The sequence below is a fragment of the Pogona vitticeps genome, chromosome 4 (assembly GCF_051106095.1).
Source record: "Pogona vitticeps strain Pit_001003342236 chromosome 4, PviZW2.1, whole genome shotgun sequence".
In the NCBI taxonomy this organism is placed as follows: Eukaryota; Metazoa; Chordata; class Lepidosauria; order Squamata; family Agamidae; genus Pogona; species Pogona vitticeps.
This window is the reverse complement of record NC_135786.1, coordinates 181,335,155-181,358,891: the sequence shown is the minus strand read 5'-3', so window position 1 is coordinate 181,358,891 and position 23,737 is coordinate 181,335,155. Positions and strand designations below refer to the sequence as shown.

The 23,737-nt window shown below is 41.0% G+C and overlaps 1 protein-coding gene across 17 annotated transcripts in view; it reads left to right on the top strand.

Annotated features, from left to right (window-relative positions):
- PTPRM (protein tyrosine phosphatase receptor type M) overlaps positions 1–23,737 on the top strand; it is a 607,519-nt gene that overhangs the window by 396,858 nt on the left and 186,924 nt on the right. For all 17 annotated transcript variants that reach the window (XM_072999591.2, XM_020793481.3, XM_072999598.2 and 14 more), the window contains one exon: positions 21,601–21,733. In XM_072999591.2, the coding sequence (XP_072855692.1) occupies positions 21,601–21,733 (133 nt within the window). The remainder of the gene's footprint in view (positions 1–21,600; positions 21,734–23,737) is intronic.

Here is a 23,737-nt window from a genome sequence, read left to right as displayed (position 1 = left end):
TATTTATTTATTTATTTATTTATTTATTTATTTATTTATTTAAATGTGTTTCAGAATACATTTTATTTAATTTATTTATTTATTTAACTTATATGCTGCTCAGATACATTTGGTACATAATATGCTGCATATCCATAACCATATCAGAGTTCCCAGGAGAATGTGCATTGGTGCTTGGTGCTGTGTTATCTGTTGTTCACACTTACATATTTGCCTGAGATATTTGTGGCAAATTTAATTATGCTGTAATGTGATATGTAGAGGTATTCCCAGCTGTAGTAGTTTAAGTTCCAGGCAAGTTATTCTGACAGACAGCCCCTATCAGTTGCCAGGCCTACCTCTGTCACCAGTCTTGTTGCTCCTTCGATTAGAACTTCAGCATGTGTTACATTGATTGTTCAAAGATTTTGCCTTTTTCTGTTCTGCAGACTAGAATATAAAATGAATTGGAAGTACTCTCCTTTCTGCAACACCACCTGAATGCATTTTAATAGGCTGCAGTGTCACTTGAGATTTATTGCCCCTTTTTGTTCTTCTGTGTGTTGTATTTGTCATTTCTGCTGTGGTCGTTTCATCTGTGAAACATTATAGTTACAAGCAAAAGCTAAGAGGATACAAAATTACTACAGGAGCTCCTTTTTCCTCTTCTTCCTCCATTTCCACCCCAGATGTGTTTTTTGTGTTTGTTTGTTTGTTTGTTTTTGGCAATAAGCCACTGACTCAAATGGTGAGTATTGTCTTGCAGACATCATTTTTCTCAATGGAAATACAGTATGGAAATATATTTCTTTGTTGTGGTCTCTGTGAATTACATACATAGGTTCTGTGTCTGTGCAGAAAGTAGCCTAGGAACTATCTACGTAGAGCCTAAGAAGAAGCATTTCTCCCTCTTCCGGTGCCAGAGTGCATGATGAAGCACACACTAATGGCTCTCACCCAGTTCTCCTCTGTCTACTGGGCAAGCAGCACCTCAAGGACGTGCTGGAAGATTGATTACCTAGAATTATATAATTCTTCAGACTGTAAATAGTTCTCCCTTTATCTCTTCTACCTCTTTGTTTTTCCCCAACCTTTATATATATATATTAAAGGTTGTGGAAAAATAAAGAGCTGGAAGAGATAAAGGGAGAACTATTTACAGTCTGAAGAATTACATATATACAAGTATTATAATTATCTTAGCACTATCTGATTTCTCCTGTTTCCCACCTCAATTTTGTGGCCACTGGGACTCTTTTCAAGAAGGGTTCTACTTTGGGGGGCAAAGTGCATCATTCTAATGGACACCACAAAGGTCTGTTTAGTCTGGGCAATTAACGCATTACACAAAAGTGTAACATTTGTAAGGGCTCTACCCATGCCGCTCTGAAAAATTGCTTCACTGGGCTGCAATCTTATCTCTGGGAAAGTCCACAAAATCCATCAGCTCTGTTTCTCAACTTCCAGAGAGCCCACAAGCATTATGAAAAAAAAAATCTTCCTTCAGAGTAATGGAGCCTCTGAAATATTCAAACCTCAGACTTACCTGTGTCAATTGCGGAGTCTGCTTTGATTTCAGCACTGACCTCTTCAGTATCATCCCTGGCAAAGTGGAAGAAGTTGATGATTGAAAAACAGGACAAATAAAAACATACAAACACAATGATTTATCATCCCATTCTAAGCCTCAAGAACCTAACCTTCGAACTAGAACATCAGCACCAGATTAGTCCTCATTGGACCAGTCCCAGACTCTTTCAGATCAGGAAGATGGGAATGTTATGTATCTGGGATTGTCTCTGAGGGAGATTTAGTGAAATGCCCTCTTTTTTCATATCACACACACCACCTTGCTCTTCAGGTTGGTTGGTGCAACAAGTGTTGATGAAGTCATCACCACATATTCCTTCACAACATGCTCTGACTAGGAGTCAGATGCATAGACAGCCAGGGTCAAAACTGAGATTTTCATCAGCATCTTCACTGTTCCAATCCCAGCACTTATCTTGATCCCCAGCTCCAAAAAGTCCAGGTATGAGTCACAGTCACTGACTCCACATAGATATTGTAGAGAATTTCCTGACCAGAACATGGTTTCATTCTGCCTTTTTTCTACCCACCATCACCATTGTTCTTTGGGGGTTATGGCTGGACCTTTCCTCACTCATTGCTGACAAATGCATAGCCCATCAGCCAATTTTACCACAAGCACTCCACCTCACCTACTCAGCATCAGCTAAGATTGAGGTCAGTGTCCAAATTGGTGTCTCCCCTAATTTTTTTAAAAAAGAAGCCATCAGCCTCAGTCTCAAAACTGACAGAACCTATGGTTCAGCAGCCAGCTATGAAATTGATGCAACTATTTATATCAAAACAGGGTTGTTCACCAGTGAAATCATTGCAGCTCTTACAACAGACAACGTTCTTGGAACTCTTTTCCTTCTGTTTGCCAGTTAGCAGCTTTTATATGCACTGCACCATCACTAAAGATGCTTGGGTACTTTCTACCATTCTTCAAGGTTATGCCAGAGTTCCACCATGACATTTTCAATCCACTCCTCCTCCTAGTATCCAAATTTCACAATCTCAAAAAAGGATGGGGGATTGCATCATATACTCAATCTCAGGGCCATGAACAAGCACATAACATCAAAGATGTTTTGCATGGTAATGCTATCTGCCATCTACTTTTACTCAGTAAGTGAGACTGGCTTGCTGTTGTGGACGTGAAGAATGTGTGCTTTCACATCACCATCAGACCATTCTTCTGCCATTGTTCACATTTGCAGATGAGGTATTCAAGTTTCAAGTCCTACCCTTCAATTTAGCAGTAGCACCCAGATTTTTCACAAAGTTCAAAACACCAATTGCAGCATACCTTCATCTAAGAGGAGTCATTATATCCCCCTGCATAGATGCTTGATTGTCACTGCTTCAAAGTTCTCCCTCATCAACAAGGTTCAGTTCACTCTCCATTTGCTATTGATCCTCAGTCTCCTAGTCAGTGTTCCCAAATATCATCTGGTTCAAGATAAATGGATCCGATACCTTGGTCACAATCATGGTACTTTCTGTTCTGCAGCTGCAGCATGAATCAGAAGTTCAGCATGCCAGACTACCAATGCACACATTTTAAACATAGTTCCTCCATTACTGCAAGCCCTTGAGGGATTATCAAATGAACAAACTTTGGTTACCCATGGATCTAAGGATAAAACTATCCTTATATAGAAGACAATGCAGTACCTACTTATCTGTAAATGGGGATTCCCTTCAGGCAACCCCTCCTGTTCATAATCATTACCATGGACACAAATCTACATAATTTAAAAGTGTGTTGTTTAATTATGGATGCCATTCCTTAGGAGGTGATTCCATGCTGTAGTTTTTGCACTAAAGAACGGTACATCCATTGTTCGTTGAATCCTCTCAGACAATTTTATTCCACTTAATTCTCATCACTTCCAGGCTTTGCTAGCCAATTTTCTCCACCAAAACAAAAACAAAAAGTTTTCTGAATTCACCCTACGGCTCTAATTAGTCTAATTCCATATTGCTTAGGGTATCTCTGTGTTATTCAGAAACTATGTACTATATATATATATATAAGCTTTCTCTGTTTTCTGTCATAGCTAATGATGGGAAGTCTGAAGAAATTGTCATCTGCCTTTATCCTACCAAGAGTCCTCTATGTATCCAGTGTACTTGTGATAGGCTTATGGAAACTAGCTGTGTGCTTTAGTTTCAGACAGAAGAAATGCATTTTCCTGATTTCTCGTGAAACCCTTTCCAGCTCTGAAATGCTTTAAAATTTTGTATTAAAGTGAAATAGAAGCATTTTAGTGCAATTGCTCAAAAATATGTGTTTAGAAAAGTGAACTGTTTTAGTGCAGAAGCTTCTTAAACACAGATAACTGAAGCTTACAAACATAATTTGTTTCCTATAATCACTTCAGCCACTTTCAGTCTGTTGCAGCAAATAACAGCGTAGCATTATGCTCCGTAAGAATAACATATTTATTGTGATATAAGCCTTCATGGTCTAGAATCTCCTTCATCAGATGCCTGAAATGTTATCTTCAGTTATGATAGAGGCAGACATATGCAAGAATTGAAGTGGGGGAGGGCCTTATACAGTGGAGCCAGAAGACTTTTAAAAAAAGCTTGCCTTATTTATTTATTTTTGAAATCCTAAGCATCTCTTCCTTCTCATGGATTCCATGGTAGTATAAAACAACAAAAGTGCAATATAATAAAGACCACACATCTTTAACATGAAATCAAGAGGCAGAAAACCATAATCGTAAAGATATGTTTTAAACTGTTCTTAAAATATACAGTATATCTGAATATGCCTTGACCTGGTACTAAAAAGCTTGTAATGTCGTAGGATAAATCCAATCATCAATCCCAGCAAGAATATACCCATTGAATCAGTGGAACCTATAGAAATGTTGGTATAATAAGTCCCATTCAGCCAGTGGGTTTAATCTCTTTGGGCCTAACAGTGGGTTTTACCCCTTACCATCTATGCCAGCTAAGCTTTCTTAGGGAGGCTAATACAGAGTTAGGCTCTCATGACAGAAAGCACTATGTCCTTTATACAGACTGGATGTATGTCTCTAAAAGATGGTTCTAAGAGAAGGGTGTTTCCTGAAGATATATGGAGTATCTTAATGTAGGATGGTGAGGGAGGAAAACATTTTCGGTTGCCTTTTCAGGGACTTTTCATTCAGAAACATTCTGGTATACATTTCTTAGTCCTCTCTGTTTTCCATCATGTCTAATGATGCGGAAAGGTGCCATAGAAATTATACCCTGTGCCTCTAAACCCTGTGGAGCTTTAAAACCATAAAATACATTATTTTAGTAGTTAAATTCTTGAACCTTCCAAGTCATCTGTAAGACCAGCTAAAATGTGTGCAGGATAAGAACAGGGAGCATTCCCAACTATTACAGTTGGTGATCTGGAGTATTCCTAGGTGTATTATGTTATTTTAGCAACTACACTTGTATTTATGCAAAAACAATAGTCTTGGTCACCATGAAGAGCAAAAACAATGCGTCTTGCCAAAAATGTATCCCACCAGGACAAGCTAAGTTGGAAATTTGAAGCTAAGTTGGAGGGATCAAAGAATAGTCACGTAAAATGGGGCTGCTGAGACACAGGACAAATTTTCTGTGAATGTGGAGAAATTCAATCAGTGCAGGATTTATGTGTATGCAAGTTATGCATATGTCAAAGAAGATATAGTAAAGGGCTGAGATAATGCTTTTGATGTAACCTACTTCTGGTCAAAAGTAGTCTAATCATCTTAATAATTTATTTTGTTTGCATTTTATTTTAAAAATATTTTAAACTGCAATGTGTGGATGGATGGATGGATGGATGGATGGATGGATGGATGGATGGATGGATGGATGGATGGATGGATGGATGGATGGATGGATGGATGGATGGATGGATGGATGGATGGATGGATGGATGGATGGATGGATGGAAGGAAGAAGGAAGGAAGGAAGGAAGGAAGGGAGGGAGGGAGGGAGGGAGGGAGGGAGGGGTCAAGTCCACATCACCTTGCTTTTAGTACAACTCCATTTATTGGTGTATATTAGTATTAATATAGTGTTTGTGTGTAAGTTCTGCTGTATTTGTTAATTCCTGGAGGGACTTTTAAAAATCACCTATATCATTTCTGTAAATGTGTAACATTAATCTTGAAAGCCTGATTTAGATGTTCTCATTATCGCTGTCAGGTAAGATAATCCCAGACCTACTGGGATCTGCCACACGTTAACTAAGCTGCCACCAACCATTCCCTATAAGAAGTCACACAGACCAGGGATGGATTTTTAAACAAATAAAAGAATAAGGTTTATTTAAATACAACACACAGGGAAAATAAAATGATCAGGTGAATAAGATAAAGTAACGTGGCTTATTCTCATTCATACATGCATACAGTTTGGTTCACACAGAACCCTTAACTTGAAGCACAGACCCTGAACCTATCAGTTCTGGCTAACCAACAGACACCTGAACCTATCAGGTTGGTACTCTGACACACAGTAGTACCCTGTCTGACACACAGACTCCCACACCAGCTTCTTCTTCCCAGCTGCTGCTTCTTCACATCCCAGCGTCTCACAGTGTCTGTCTCAGCATCTCTCTCTCACCACACAGGCATCACATATTTATACAGTACAGCCCCTCCTCCTGATGTCCCGCCTTCCACTCCCCATAGGATGGAACTTTCCCTCCAAACCCATGACAGACAGGTAACATCAGTGCTGTATGTAACACCTCCCCTCTTTATAAGTTGTTTTGTAGGGGGAAAGCTAACGTGCTTTTCACCAAAAAACAACCTGAATAAAACACACAACAACAGTTATACATACCATATTATACTTACTCATACTTACATTCTAAGTTAACCATAGCAATTATGCATTTAAACATTTACCATTAACATTACATCAATTTACCTTTATTCATACAAACCAAGTTCAAAACCAGGTACATTTAACCTTTTGTCATCATTATATACACATAGTCCATGTTCTTTCGCCGTCTTCATTCTTCAGGTCTTCTTGATAAGGCGTCAGCAACACAGTTCACTGACCCTCTGACCACCTTCACTTCAAAGTCATAGTCCTGTAGGTTTAAAGCCCACCTCATAAGTTTGCTATTGTGGGTTTTCATTGTCTTTAACCATTGTAATGGTGAATGGTCAGTACACAGAATAAAATGTCTTCCCCAGATGTAAGGCTTGGCCTTCTGGATCGCGTAGACTATGGCCAAACACTCCTTCTCCACGGTTGCCAAATGTCTCTCACCTTTTTGAAGTTTCCTACTCAGGTAGGACACTGGATGCTGGTCACCATTCTCATCCTCCTGGCACAGAACTGCTCCTACCCCGCTGTTAGACGCATCGGTGTAGATGATGAACTCCCGGTCGAAGTCTGGAGCCCGCAGGACTGGATAGTTGATTAACGCCTCCTTCAACCTCTGGAACGCCGCCTCACAGTCGCTGGTCCACGGGATGCGGTCATCAGCCGTCTTCCTCGTCAGATCGGTCAGCGGAGCCGCAATCTCGCTAAACCTCGGGATGAACTTTCTGTAGTAGCCCACCAACCCAAGAAATGATTTGACTTTTTTCTTGGTGTTGGGTCTAGGCCAATCACGAACAGCTTCTATTTTGGCCTCCAGGGGTTTTATCATTCCTCCCCCTACCATGTGACCCAAGTATTTTATTTCTGGGCTACCCAGCTGACACTTGCTGGCCTTTACTGTTAGCCCTGCTGCACTTAACCTCTGCAGCACTAATTCCAGGTGTATCAGGTGATCTTCCCAGGTATTACTGAAGATCCCTATGTCGTCAATGTATGCCACTGTAAAGTCACTGAGCCCTGCCAAGGTCTGGTCCATCAGCCTTTGGAATGTGGCTGGTGCATTTCTGAGACCAAAGCTCAGGACTCGAAACTCATAAAGACCAAAAGGGCTGCAAAAGGCAGTTTTTTCTTGATCCCTGGGATCAATTCTTAATTGCCAATATCCCTTTACCAGGTCCAATGATGAGATGAACCGACAACCCCCTATGGTTTCAATCAGGTTGTCTAGCCTGGGCATTGGGTAGGCATCAGGAGTGGTTACACGGTTTAATTTCCTGTAATCAACACAAAACCTAATGCTCCCATCAGGCTTGTCCACAAGGACTATCGGAGAGGACCAAGGACTAGAAGAGGGGACGATTATGTTCTCCCTCAGCATTTCGTCCAGCTCCTTCCGCACCTTGTCCCTATAGGGTCCCGTTACTCGGTATGGGGATACTGCCTGCGGGGGTGCATCCCCTGTGTGGATCCGATGCATCACTCCCTTCACTATCCCCGGCTTGTTGGAAAACACCTGTTGATATTTACTAAGCAGCATTTTCAGTTCTTGCTGCTGGTCTTGGGTGAGTGCAGGACTGATCTTTACCTCCTCTGGGTTGTATTTTACTTCCCCTCTACCCTCCCAGAAGGGTAATTCAGCTTCCTCACTCTCAGCTGCTTTTATCGCGAATAAAACCCTCTGTTCCCCTCTGTAGTAGGGTTTTAGGGCATTCACATGAACCACCCTCCTTGCTTGGTTCTCCTCCTGCTCTATTAGGTAGTTCAGGTCTGACATCTTGGAAATGACCCTATATAGTCCTGCCCATTTGAGCTGCAGTTTATTCTCTCTGCAGGGCCTAAGCCAAAGCACTTCCTCTCCTGGGTCAAAGTGCCTCTCTCTAGCTTTGTGGTCATACCATGTTTTCTGTCTGACCTTCTGAGCTTGCAGGTTTTCTGCTGCCAGCTCTAGATTTCGCTTTAGGTCATTCATCAAGGTGTCTATGTATGTCACAACGTCTTGTGGGTCATCCTGGGTGATCTGCTCCCAATTTTGTTTGATCAAATCAAGAGGCCCTTTCACCCTTCTCCCAAATAAAAGTTCAAATGGACTGAACCCGGTACTGGCTTGTGGCACTGATCGATAAGCAAACAAAAGGGATTGCAGCTTCTGGTCCCAATTGTTTGGATTCTCTGCCAAGTAAGCCCTAATCATGCGCATTAGAGTCCCATTGAACTTCTCAGTTAACCCATTACTTTCCGGATGATAGGCAGTGGTTTCCTTGTGCTTTATTCCACAGATTTGCCATAAGCGTTTCATGAGCTTTGATGTGAACGATGCGCCCAAATCTGTGATTATCTCTGAGGCAAATCCCATCCTGGACATATACCCCACCAAAGCATCGGCCACTGTGTTAGTTTCAATGTTAGTCAAGGGTATGGCTTCAGGGTACCTCGTGGCATGGTCCACAATGGTGAGAATGAACCTGTTCCCCCTCTTTGTGGCCTTGGGCAAAGGTCCCACAATATCCACCCCTATGCATTTGAACGGAGTGTCAATCACAGGCAAAGGGCACAACTTTGCTTTGGTCCTATCGCGGTTATTCCCCTGCCTTTGACACACATCACATTGTTCACAGAACTCCCTGATCTGCTTCCCTATGTCAGGCCAGTAGAAACTCTGTGTGATTCTCTGCTGTGTTTTGTTCACCCCTAAGTGTGCAGCAAACATGTCAGAGTGCCCCCTTTGTAAGATCATGGGGCGATACTTTTCAGGTACCACCAGCTGACTTCTGATCCCATCTCCCCCTTTTGAGATATTCCTCAGGGTCTCTCTATATAAAATCCCCTTTTTCTCCAGAAATCTCACTGGGGTTTCAGGTGTTAGCTGGGCGTCAGTCACCTGTTCAAAACACTTTTGGAGAGTGGCGTCTGCCTTTTGCTCTTGTCCAAATCTGCTGTCTGTGGTTAAGGTTTCCACCACAGCTTCTGAACTCCCCTCTGCTTCCGTCTCTGGCTCATCATTACCCCCCTGAACTGTCCCCATGGTGGCTTGTGAACGTGTAATCACTAGCACCCTTTTCACATGTTCAGCCAGGTCATTTCCCACGAGCACGGCTGCTGGCAGAGTCGATGAAATTGCTAGCCGCCAAACTCCCCTCCAGCCTTGAAAGTTCACCGGTACCTCCGCTACTGGCAGAGAGATTACCTGCCCCTCAATCCCTGCTACCTTTATGCTCTCATTCGGGATTATAAACTCCCTAGGAATAATATCTGGATGGCACAGGGTTACCTGGGAACAAGTGTCCCGCAGCCCCCTATACTGACGGTCAAGTATTCCTACGTCCACCCCTGCTGTCTCAAACAACTGAGAATCTGTTCTCACCAGCAAGCAGCGCTTTACCTCCGCGAGAGGACCATTTTCCTCAGCCTGATCAGCAGATGTCGCTGTTCCAGATTGAGTCGCCATGGCAACAGGCTCCCTCAGTGACAATGAGCCTTGCTCTTTCTGGACACAGAACACAGCTTTTGGCTTGGTTCCACTCGACTCCTGAGGCACCATTCCTTTTAGCTGCTTTAATTTCTCACACTCTGAGATTAGATGGCCCTTTCCTTGACAGAAATAACATTTTCTGGTGTATTTTGATTCTCTCTCATCTTGTTTTGGTTTTCCCTCCAAAATCTGAGGTCTTAGTTTCATGTCTGAGGGCTTCCCTTCACCATGGGCCCCTCCCCCTTGCTGGCTTTTCCCTGGTCCCTGAGAGTACTTGCTGTAGGTTTCTTTGGGTTTACCTACAGATTTCCCCTCACCCAAGGGCTTTCTTATCTGGTGAATAAAATCTGCAATCTCGGCGGCTTCTGCCACAGATTTTGGTTTCCTTTCCCTCACCTGGAATTTCAATTCCCCATGCAGGACTGAATAGAACTGTTCCAGCGCTATCAAATCTTTAAGCTGCTCGTAGGTCTCTGTCCCCTCCTGAGATAGCCATTTCTCAAGCAGCCTCACCAATTGGGCCCCCACTTGGGTAAAAGTCTGCTCTGGTTTTTTTGTGAGGGACCTGAATCTTTGTCTCAGCTGCTCCGCATTTATCCCATGTCTGGCAAACACCAGTTTTTTAAACTCTGCAAAATCTTTCATCAGTTCCTCAGGCATCTCGGCATAGACCTCAGCCAGGCTACCACTGATTAAAGATCGCATGATGGTCATCTTCTCAGTTTCCCTCACTGAGAAGTCCACAAACGCTCTTTCCACTAGGGAAAAGAACACCTCAGGACAATCTCCCTTGTGGTACACAGGGAATTTCTTCAGGTCAGCTTTAGACAATTGGCCTCCCTCAGAATCCCTATTGTTATTATTGTTCTGGTTCATCAGTTCCAATCTTCTTAACTCAAACACCATCCTTTCCTTTTCCAGAGCAATTTTCTCTCTCTCTAATCTTTCTTCTTTTTCCAATTGCCTCATCCTCAGTTCATGCTGTTGGGCTATGAGCAATTTTCTGAGTTCTGGGTTCTGTTCTCCCGTGCTGTCACCTTGCACTGAGCCAAATTCATCCTCAGAACCTTGGTCTACCTGGGGGTCTTTCACTTCACCCATTTCTGCCATCTGGCTTCGAGTCAAGGGCATAATCCCCCCTCAGAACAGGCTGCTTTAAAAAGTCAAGCCTCAAAATAAAACGACCACTTTTTTTTTTTCCTCAGAACCAGCTTGCTATAGATTACTGCTGTTCTTCAGCACTAATCTTGCAACAGTTGCGAGCCAGAGTCTACCCCCCTCTGCTAGGCCTCTCAGCAGGCAGGCTAAATCACTGCTACTTTACACAGTTTTGCCTCAGCTTTTTTCCCGCCAAAACAAGTTGCCTCAGAGCACCCTAATCTAGTCTTCCCACTTGGCACGTTCTTCCACTAGCGCACCTCCCCGTGAGGTACACCTAGAAGATTACCTACGCGCCTCAGATTGTCCCTGACTAGACCCCCCTTGCTCTGGGCACACTTGCCAAGGCTTTGCTGGACCGCTGGACAACTGGACCAGTCGTATCCCACACGCTGGACACCAATCAATGTGACAAACCCAGACCTACTGGGATCTGCCACACGTTAACTAAGCTGCCACCAACCATTCCCTATAAGAAGTCACACAGACCAGGGATGGATTTTTAAACAAATAAAAGAATAAGGTTTATTTAAATACAACACACAGGGAAAATAAAATGATCAGGTGAATAAGATAAAGTAACGTGGCTTATTCTCATTCATACATGCATACAGTTTGGTTCACACAGAACCCTTAACTTGAAGCACAGACCCTGAACCTATCAGTTCTGGCTAACCAACAGACACCTGAACCTATCAGGTTGGTACTCTGACACACAGTAGTACCCTGTCTGACACACAGACTCCCACACCAGCTTCTTCTTCCCAGCTGCTGCTTCTTCACATCCCAGCGTCTCACAGTGTCTGTCTCAGCATCTCTCTCTCACCACACAGGCATCACATATTTATACAGTACAGCCCCTCCTCCTGATGTCCCGCCTTCCACTCCCCATAGGATGGAACTTTCCCTCCAAACCCATGACAGACAGGTAACATCAGTGCTGTATGTAACAGGAGGAGGTCTCCATCTTCTGTATTTTGTTTGTTAGTCCCCTTCTTCCCTGCTTTGTAAAAGGATATGAAACTGTTTGCAAGGGAGAGGCGTTGAGCAAAAGAGGGAGTGTATCCTTACTGCTGAGATGAATAGGCTATCACTCTTGGTCCAGTTATAGGTGGGCCTGATTGTAGAGATCCATGTGTATATTTGTCTGCTCATTCAGTTCTTTGCCCTGTTAAAAGTAATTTGGTATCAGTACAGTACATAAAATGAAGATATGTTAACTGTATATATAAATCAACAAGCAAGCATTTTTTTAAAAGTCATAGTAGTCTGCTATGACTAAGCAGAATTAGACCTTGACCAGGAAGAATGTCTCACTGTGCATACTAGCAAACAAAGAAATAATAGCATGGTATTTATTGAGATAAATGCCTTCCCTTTGCACTTCAGAGTACAGGCAAAGTAGTGTTTTTATATAATCAAATGTGATTGTGTTGCATTATGCAACAAGATCATAATGTTCAGTATTTGATCCTTGACTGATTGACACAGGGACTTATAGCGAACATCCCTGCCATGTAATAGGTTGTCCTAGTCTTGGCCTGGGAAAATGTTGGTTGATATTCCTGCTGATCCAAAAAATGACTTTGGGGTTGTCATTTAATCTAACCTGTTCTGAAGTTTTTGTGAGGTTAAAATAGAACTTAGTAAGGCGTGCTTAGTTTAGTTACAGTAGTTAGTTTACTTTGACCATTGGCCTGTCAAGCTCACTTGTGGTAGGCATCCTTCAGTCTCGAGAGACTATGGTATCGTGCTCTGTATGGAGGTCTTGGAACAGTGTCTTGTGTGGCTGAGAAGGCCAATTCGAGAGTGACAATCCCTTCCACACTGGAGACAAATCCAATCTGTCCCCTGTCCAGCTCCCTGGTTTTGCTTGTTTCGGGACTGCCTCTTTGCCTCGGTCTGCTGTACAAGTGTCTCTTCAAATTGGGAGAGGCCATGATGCACCGCCTGCCTCCAGGCTGAACGCTCAGACGTCAAGGTTTCCCATCTGTTGAGGTCCATTCCTAAGGCCTTCAGATCCCGCTTGCAGATGTCCTTGTAACGCAGCTGTGGTCTCCCTCGGGGGCGGCTTCCCTTCACTAATTCTCCATACAGGAGATCTTTTGGAATCCGACCATCAGCTATTCTCACGACATGCCCAAGCCAACGTAGACGGCGCTGTTTCAATATTGTATACATGCTGAAAATTCCAGCTCGTTCTAGGACTACTCTATTTGGAACTTTGTCCTGCCAGGTGATACCAAAAATGCGTCGGAGACAACGCATATGGAAGGTGTTCAGCTTTCTCTCCTGCCGTGCACAAAGGGTCCAGGACTCGCTGCAGTATAGGAGTGTGCTCAGGACACAGGCTCTATAGACCTGTATTTTGGTGTATGCCGTCAACTTCTGATTAAGCCATACTCTCTTTGTGAGTCTAGAGAACATGGTAGCTGCTTTCCCAATGCGTTTATCCAGCTCGACATCTAGGGAGAGAGTGTCAGAGATTGTTGAGCCAAGGTACACAAATTCATGAACAACCTCCAGTTCTTGCATGGAGATAGTAATAGAGGGAGGTGAGTCCACGCCCTGGCACATGACTTGTGTTTTCTTCAGGCTGATAGTTAGTCCAAAGTCTTGGCAGGCCTTGCTAAAATGATTTATGAGTTGTTGGAGGTCTTCAGCAGAGTGGGCAACAATGGCTGTATCATCAGTAAAGAGGAAGTCCCGCATGCATTTCAGTTGGACTTTGGTCTTCGCTCTCAATCTAGTGAGATTAAAGAGCTTTCCATCTGATCTAGTCCGGAGATAGACACCTTCTGTTGCAGTTCCAAAGGCCTGCTTCAGCATGACAGCAAAGAAGATCCCAAACAGGGTCGGCACAAGGACACAGCCTTGTTTTACTCCGCTTCGGATGTCAAAGGGATCTGATGTTGAGCCATCAAAAACTACAAGCTCACTATTGTCTACTCTAACTGGCAACAACTTTCCAGAACTTCAGGCAGGATTGTTTCCTAACTCTTTCTGAAAATGTTGGTGTATCACTAGGGTACAGCCCCTCTCCCAGAAGAGGGGACCTACATGAGAAACAAATAAAGAGCTGGCCAACTCCTTTGTGGGGTTTGAGTCATGGGCTCAGGTCCAATGAGCCTTCCATCTCCATGTCCCAGGGCTTGCTCAGTTGCTGCTCCCTACTCTTCAGTGTTTGCTGGATGGGGGCTGGTGTCAGTTCATTTTGACCTAGGCCTTGGTGGGAGTGAGGAGCAAGAGTACTGTGGCAAGATGTAGAGGAGAGCAAGAGGAGGCTGCTGTGCCTGTAGGTGGGCATTAGGGAAGAGCGCTGGAGAATGAGGAAAGGCTCCCAGCCCTGTCTAACCCACAACAAATACAGTTGCCCTGTGTATTGCCATGGTATAGTTCCAGCTCAGGATTTTAAAGCCTTACTGTTGTATACAGCCAAGATCGCATTGCAAAGCAGTGCACTATGTGAAGAGCATCTGTTGCAATTACTTTTTTATAACCCATAATTACTATAACAATATTCTCAACTCAAGCTCGTCGCTTTCTTTTAACAAAAAAAGTATTTGTGTCACAGTTATGCTGCTAGTACAGGCGCTAGTTTGTTTATTTAATGATTCCTTTTAAAAGTAGGCCCCTGTATAGAAGCAATGTGTTGTCCAGAGATAGAAGTGCTTAAGAGGGATAGTCACAGAAAATCTGCAATAGAGAAAAGACAAGCTTATCAAACCCTTTCCTAAAGGGTGGTATTTTTTAATGTTTGTTGCTTCCTTCTACTTTTTTAGTTGCTGTTTCTGTAACAATTTCTGTGGAACTGAAAGTTCTGCTCATATTACTCTGTAACATTTCTATCCCACCTTTTCATCAACAAAGTCAGTATGGCTTACATTCTCCATAGGTGTTTCCTCTAAGGGCTGAACAAGATACTCACTCAGAAGGTGATAAAGCGTTTTCCCTCCGGAATGTGGTTTTGGCAAACTCTCGTGACTGAGCCATCATGCTTGCCAAATAAACCTGTGCTAACCTCTTACATTTTAGTTATACAAAGAAGAACGGCTGCACATTTAAGGGTGCAATATACATTTGTCTGGGAATAAGCTCCATTAAACACAAAGAATTTCTGAGTAACCATGCAGAAAATTGCAATTTAAAGAACAGATAAGTAATAAGCAATCAAAAAGCAATAATTTTCATTAACATTCACGACTTTCCCTGTACATGATTGATTTACATGTGACAGGGTAGGATCACAGTTAACAGAAAACAAAAGAGTATATCATGCATACTATCCTTCTATATTATTGGAATGTAATTTCAGTGTTTATTCTTGCCATCTCTCTCTTTCTTTTCTTTTCTTTTCTTTTCTTTCCTTTCCTTTCTTTCTTTCCTTTCTTTCTTTCCTTTCTTTCTTTCCTTTCCTTTCCTTTCCCTTCCTTCCTTCCTTCCTTCCTTCCTTCCTTCCTTTCTTTCTTTCTTTCTTTCTTTCTTTCTTTCTTTCTTTCTTTCTTTCCGGCCTTTCTTTCCGGCCTTTCTTTCCGGCCTTTCTTTCTGGCCTTTCTTTCTTTCTGGCCTTCCTTTCTGGCCTTTCTTTCTTTCTTTCTGGTCTTTCTGGCCTTTCTTTCTTCCTTTCTGGCCTTTCTGGCCTTTCTAGTTCTGATTTTGTTCTGCACCAGAGTAGTTAAGCTATTTCATCCTATGTTCTGAAAGTGATCTCGGTTCTCTAAATAGCAGTAACAGCATGATCTTCACACAAGAGGAAAGTATCAACAGGCTTAGGGAAATCCTTGAGTTTGTGGAAGTACAAACAAAAGAACTTAGAATAAGAAAAAAGCTCCACACACAAAGAGCCTCATGAGGACTAAACATGCTCTATAGATACAAAACGCTGAATGCTTTGTGGAAAAGGGGAACAGTTAAGATGTTGGAAGACAAAATGGAATGGAGTATCCTGGAAAAGGATATTCTGGGTGTCTGAGTGCGTCGGAATGGGGAAGGAAGAGAAAACTTTCATATTTGAGAATCACCATCAGTGGTTCTAATCCTGGCAACAGGACAGTCAGCAGTGGTTTTGAGGCACTAAAGGCTCTTCAGCCGCTTCCTAAGGCTCCCCAAGGCTTCCTTGGGTCAAAAGAGATCTCAAGGGAGCCTCAGAACTTGGAGGAGTAGAGTACGAATCTTTTAGTGATTGATAAAAGGCCACAACTGATGACATCATCAGCTAGCACAAGTGTAAATTTAAACATAGGATTTTGGTCAATATGTGTCTCTCTTTGTGTATACATATACTGTACACATGTTTATCAGTTAGATTGGTGCTGATTCATTGTACTGCGTGTCTAGGTGCCTGTGAACTCTATGTCAGAATTCCCCCTGCCCCCATAAGTCCCTGGACAGTGCCTTACTGTTCCTTCTGCTATCACTTCGCCTAGTGATTATGGTAGGAGCAGATGGCAGGGAAGTTTTATAGGAAGCCTCATTGAAAATTCTCTTTTCCTTCCTCCCTCAAGCCAAACACTTTGCTGTCAGCAACCCAGGCAGGAGGAACTTAGAATCATGAAATCATAGAGCTGGAGAGGAACCTCAAGAGCTACTGAGTCCAAAGCAGAACATTCACCACCAAAGCATCCCTGACAGATGGCCATTCAACCTTTCTTAAAATTTCCAAATAGTCCGCCACATTCAGAAGTAATCCATTCTGTTGTGAAAGAGTTCTTAATGTCAGGAATTTTTTCCCAGTTTGTTTAGTTGAAATCTCCTTTATTATAAAATTTGCTAGTTTGAGCAATACTCAAGTGGTGGCCTGCAAGTATTAAAAGCTGGTTATTATATCAACTTGCAGTCTTCTACAGACTTAATACACCCAACTCTTTCCAGTTTCTCATATGGCTTAGCTTCCTGATCCTGATTCTGTGTGTCAGCAAGGAAGCTATGGTGATTCCGATTTGGACTTTAGCAAGAAGAGAATATTATGGAGAAGTGCTTTTGTGTAAGCTGGCTGGGTAGCTCACTGAGCTAGGTATCTGGCTGCAGACCCTGAGGTTTGGAGTTTAGTTCTCTGCTGTGCATACCAGAGAGCTAGTCTGTGTGGCCTTCGGCAAGCTGCACAGTCCTTGAATGGCCCCAGAAGAAAGGAATGATAAGGAACTTCTGAGTACTCTATACCTAGAAAACCCTGAAAAGAGCAGCTGTAAGTCAAAACTGATTTGACTGTGATTGTTTTAAATAATACAGGTATGGTTTTGAAGTTTGGCAACATTGGATGGGAAGCCAAAGTAACTATAAAGTAGCAATGACTGAAAAGTAATTTAGATAAGGAATTATGAGCAGACCATGTTGTGCTACGGTTCCATCATCTACAATGCAGACTGTGCAGATTTCTTTCCAGTTGTTTATTGTATTTCTCCTTTTTGCACCTGGAACAAACCAAAATAAAAATTCAGATGTTCCAACGTTCTGGATCAAACCTACAATTTGTGAGAGATGCCATAATACTACACTGTTTTTGTGAATGGATAGTTTGGATAGTTTGCGAATTGATAGTTTTGGGGTGTTTCTAGCATAACAGTCTTTCTGCCTATCACTGTTCAACAGGTATGCATCCTGAGAAGGCTCAATAGACACTCAGATAGGCAAGACTTTGGTCATTCCTTTCTCTGAACTGTTTTGCTGTACTTTTGTGTTGTTAGCTCTCATTTTTATTCTAAACTATTCATTACCACCTAACCTGTTGCACTCTTATGTGCAGCCTGTTTAGGATTAAGGATCTCTCTGCATTCACTAATTGTGAATAGAGATTATCACCACCAGCTGATGCCTTGACTAAACGTTTTAACATTCAACTCAGTTTCTGTCTCCACCTCAGCAAAAAGTGATCATAGGATTCTGCTCAGAAATCGAACAGTTTCAGGTCCTTTAAGATAGAATGGCATGTCTTCCTATTCTCATTTCCAGTCCTCTTGCATTGTGGCAGACCTCTTGAATTAGATAATCACACCACTATTCAACAATTTAGTCCCATCCTATTTTGCATGATTCTGTGCTCCTAATCACAATGCAGCTGTCATTCGAGGGTATAACATTTCATTTCCCTGACCTTATCTACAATATGAGTTAAGGATAGGTGCTGAAAAGTGATATTACTTGGATCCCGCTTCCTGCATAATAATTTGATTGCATGCCTCTTAAGAACACAAGGTTGTTGGGTTGTTGTTTTTTTTTAAAAGGTGTGATCATTTACGTTGCCTTCAGGAGAAGCAGATGGATATTTACCAGTTTTTTGTATTACACAGGTCAGAAGTTAGGGCAAAATGAAGAAAATAAAAACCATCCTGATCCTGTTGATAATGGAAAAAGTTTGTCTCATAAGTGTATCTCATTAGTGACTAAACTTTGCAATGCCTATCTCCTTGGATGTTTTATAACTTTGCCATTGTATTTATTGGTTAGAACATTGGTCCAAGACATTTACCATGTTTCCCCGAAAATAAGACAGGGTCTTGTATTAATTTTTGCTCCAAAAATGCATTAGGGCTTACTTTCAGGGGATGTGTTATTTTTTTTTCATGTACAGCAATCTACATTGATTCAAATACCGTCCTGTCATCTTCTTCTGGTTGCTGCACAATGGTGGAGGCCAGGGTTTCACTCAACTGGGGCTTATTTTGGGGGTAGGGCTTATATTACAGTAATCATGCTAGTGCTTATTTTCAGGTTAGGTCTTATTTTCAGGGAAACAGGGTAGTTAGAGATGAAAGCCATATAATCATGCACTGTGTATGTAAAACTGAAAAAAAAAATGTAAAGAAATGGACCAGCTTCTAATTGGATGTATAGTACAACTGCACAGTAAGAAAAATACAAAGGGGTCCATTGTGAAATTGCACCTGGGAAGCCAAATTTCCTTGGTTTAATTTACTTCAGCTCACCAGTCAAGAGTCAGCAGAGAGAGGGGAGGAAACTGATACTCAAAAGCCTTGTTTCCAGCTCGTTAATAATTTAAACCATCTCCTCCTCATCGCCAGTGCCTGGGTCTGCTTGTTTTCCTTCCTTCCTTCCTTCCTTCCTTCCTTTCAACGACTTGCTGCATTGGCACTAGGACATCTAGGTGACTAAAGAGGGGGAAAAGACAGGAATCAGCAGAGAGGGAGATCAGCCTTGTTTCTAGATTTTTAAAGTAACTGCTCTATCTGTGTCTCCTGCATAACTGTGCATGACTGGAGCAGAGCTACCTTAAGCTGGAAAGAAGGCTGACTGAAAACATCCTCTATTCTCTATGCTGATTTTTCACTATTTTTCTATCGCTTCAGTCCGTGAATTGTCCTAGTGCTAGGGCAGCAAGAGGAAGGAAGCAAGCAAGGAAGGAAAACTGGGAAATAAACAGACCCAGGCACAAGATGTAAAAAGAAGAAGATTCTCCCTGCCTTCTCCCTGCTTGTATAGCTGATTGGAATGGCTTCATATAGAACAACTTTAATCCCCACCACATTGTCTCATCACACATTCTGCACCAAAAAAGTAGCATCCCCAGGAGTAGAGGAAAAAACTATGGATTGCAGGAGAAATTTCTGAGCTAGTTTACATTGACTTTTATGTCATATACTCAACAGAAAATAATGTGAATCTTGCTGTTCTGATCCCAGAGTATTTTCTGCAGTATAGTCACTCCCTTATATTGAAAAGTATAGTGAAATAATGTGTGCTGATGAAGAAAAGGATTAAGATTCCTGAGATTATGTAAAATTAAAACTTACTGGTTTTAATTTTACATATGTTTTAGTTTTCCCACAACTAGACATTCAGACTTTGAAAAAAGAGAATATTAATGTCTTTAGCTATAGTAAGAGAACTATTTAGTTTTCATTGAAGTGAAATATCTTCTCCTACCTCATGCCTGTTATCTGTTTTGCTGCATAATCAGGATGAAGAATATGTGGCCTTCCAAATATTGGACATCATTGTCCATTGCCATTGGTTATGCTGACTAGAGCTGATGGGGACTGTAGTCCAACAAGATCTAGGGGCCAAAACCTTCCCCACTCCTTCCACATATGGTCTCTCCTCTGCCCTTACAGTAGTATACTTCTCACAGCAAAATTTTCAAAACAAATAATTTTATGTTTATTTGCTAGGAGGTTTCTCAGTTTGTCATCAAAACTTTTGTGGCAGACTAAGGAAATACATTAGAAGGAAGTACTGCCCACGTATTTCAGTGTGTTTTTCTGCTTTGTTGTGAAATTCAGTGACATGATTTGTAAGGTAGTGGGTGAAGCCCTGGAGGAATGAAAATGGCTGCCAGATCTGTCAAAATTGCCCATTCCACCCCCAATTGGATAAGAAAGCTAGTTAGTGAAAATATTGTTTAAAACCTTGTCAAGCAGAGTCCTGTAAATCTGACCCTAGTGAGTATCCTTGAACATTTGACATCTTTTGATACTAAGCAATAAAATATCTGTCTTGCAGTGATTATTCATTACCATGGTTTCTAAGCAAATAAAAAAATACTGAGAACTTAATCAGGGCTTCCAAAGACCTTGATGAAAACAGGAGTGTGCTGTTCCCTAAACGTTAAAGTTTAATTACACTTTACTCTTTCCCCACCTATATTCATGTCAGTTCAAAGGAACTTTAATGAGGAGGCTTATAAATCAGCCTTGTTTCCAAGATCATCTGTCTACCTTGTGAAGGTGACGTGGTGCCTCCAATGATAAATACTGTCATATTTTGATTAAAAAGTCAGAAGCCCTTTAAATGGGGGGAGGGTCAGTGTAGTGTATTGAATAATGCATCCTTAGCAGTTTTCATGCCAAAATTATTGAGCAGAGAAAATGGATGTTTTGTAGACAAGGATTCTGATGTTCCATCCTGTTATATGGTAAACAGAACAAACAGTACTTTTTTTTTTATATTGAGGAGGATGTAAAAGCTTAAGACAGTTGCTGCTGTAAGGCATTGGTTATCTCATTTAAACAGATATTAAATGTGGGTGCCAGTAGTATGATCATCAGCTGCTTCCCATTTTGTGAATAAATTGCCTAGAACGAGTCTTTTGCCTACCAGATGTGACCTAGATTTAGATTTCCAAAGGCAGAAATAGTCTATTGTGTAAAAACAAAACAATTGCTGGTAAAATGCATGGTAAATGAGCTTATCTCACATTTCCAGGTGTTTAAGCTAATATATTATGGAATTACTGCTTCATTTATGAAAAATAATTATGAAAAATAATTGCCGAAAATGTTTCAGCAAATCAAATTTGGGTAAGGGCTTGCGATATTTATTATGTTATTGCCATTTTTTAAAAAAAGAGCAAGGCCATCAGGAAGGGCAGCCCTGATAAGAAAAATGCAGGTAATGGTTATGTGAGGAAAGAATCAAATATAGGTGTAGCAGTGAAATTTTGCTCAATGTTATGAATAATCCATTTTCTTTCAGTTTGCATGAATTCCTTGTATTAACAATAAAACATCAAAGTGTTGCTATCTGCCAGTGATTGGGAGAGTAATGGTGATGATAGCAGAGTTGTTGTTGATGATGATGATGATACGAATTCATACTATGTGTAATATAATTCTTTTTCTCTTCCTTTTAAAACTATGCCTCCATAGGTGCTGCTACTCGGAAACCTGACCCCAAACCAGAGAAACAAACAGACCACACTGTTAAAATAGCTGGAGTTATTGCCGGAATTTTGCTGTTTGTTATTATATTCCTTGGAGTTGTCTTGGTTATGAAGAAAAGGTGAGTTGTTAATAAATTGGTGTCTATATAGCTTTTTATGGAAGCATCTCCTGCAGCTGTTTTCAGTAAAACATATGTAAAATTTCTAACCACCGATAAAAGGCAACAGGAATGTGCTACTTTTTCTTCCTAAAGCTTTTTTGGTGTTGAATGGACTGCAGGTACCTGACTTCTTCCTCCTGCAGCATTCTTAGCGAATTAATGTTAGTGCCATTGTTTGAAACACCCTGACAGCAATAAGTCTAGCACTCCATACAATGTGATCAGCTCAAATGGCATATAAACAAAGACAGAATATGTGCTTTATTTTCTCTGGAAACTAAGGTCAAAGTTAGAGATGTTGGATTCCTTACAGAAGTCGAAGAACATAATAAAAAAATTCACACAGACATAGTGATTTGGTTTCAAACAATAATGAAGATAAGCCAGATCCAAACTGAGAGGACAGTAAAGAGCCATGCAAACAAATTATTGCATGTGATGTAGTGATAAGGCTGTTTCTAAAGTTGTTTTCATGTTTCTGCTCATGCAAACAGTTTCACAAGCAATTACATAATCAAAGCAACATCTTTGAACCAATTTTCACTTTTTTAAAACAGACATTTTTAATGGAAGGAATAAAACAGGCCTGTGAGTGACTAGCTTCTTAAAATGAAGAAATATTAAATTCTTTGTGGTTATAAGATAATGTTTTCCAGTTTCTTGGAAAATCATATTTTCCCCTACAAAAGCAAATGAACTAACCATATTATAATGATGCTTGAGATAACTAAGCTCAGGTTCACAAAGTTTGCCAGTGAGCGGAAAAAAAGAGCCTGTCCTGGGCCTCCTTAGAAGCCAGGTAAAGCATCCGAAGACTAGAACTGCCATGCTTTGAAATGTATGGAGTCAAAATGAAATACAGTACATGGATAAAGTGAGACTGTCATTTTTTGACCATAGGAATAGTGAGAGTGTGGCATACAACAGGAGGAGAACTTTCAGTCGTCATTTTTATAGCTGTGGTTCAGGTACTCAATATCCCTTTTCAATGTAGCCCTGAATTGAAAGGCTACAATAGATAACAAGTGGATGTTTCTTTCTCAAATACTTGTCTCTTTTCAATTTCTGCATTCCTAAATGCAGCTTGTATCAATGCAGGCTTCGTATCCTTTAATGATATCAGGTCTGTTTGGCATAGATGACAGTTCCAGGTCTGTAAATTGGGTTAAGTTTGGAAAAAACACAATGCATTTGTTTAATATTAGTTAATAAGTTCATGCAAACGGTGAATCAGATGAGTTCCCCTTTCTAAAGGTAGTAGAAGGAACGTGAAAAAGAATACATGAAAGAAATAAGTAAATGAATTTCTGTGAAAAATGAAGATGTTATATTTGTAGCTTGCCATTGGAAAAGTATTGCATTAAAATGCACAGAAATATTGATTTTTCATGACTTTAAATCCATATATAGTGGACATATTTGTGTAAATAGATACTGTAACACTAAAACTGGATTTCCTGTAGACCTTTTCCTGGAGTGGAAATGGCATATGGCAAATCCAGACTAAACAATGATCTGGATTATATTCAAGATTTGTGTATATTTTGTTACTTTCAAACTTCTCCATATGAGTATCTCTTCTATCTCAATGAATTATGGCAAAATGCGGGTTATTCATTTGAAATAAATATTATGATTAAATTTCTCCCTGTCCCTCAAACAGCATGAATTCTTATGAATTACTGGCCCACTTTAGGAGGGACCCAATAGGTTCTGTGATACATTTTGAGTCTATTTTCTGTCCCCACAAGCCCTACAGTACTAATTTTTCCTGTACAAATATACAGAAAAGTTTCCTGTATCATGGTGAATAAAAATCAATGATTTTTAAAAATCAAATTAATCTAAATCACAAAATTTCAAAAATAATTTTTATTTAAATATTTTAAAAATCCATTTTTTAAAACATTTATGTAAAATCCACCTTGTTTCTCATACATGTAGTTTGCTCCCATTCTGGCT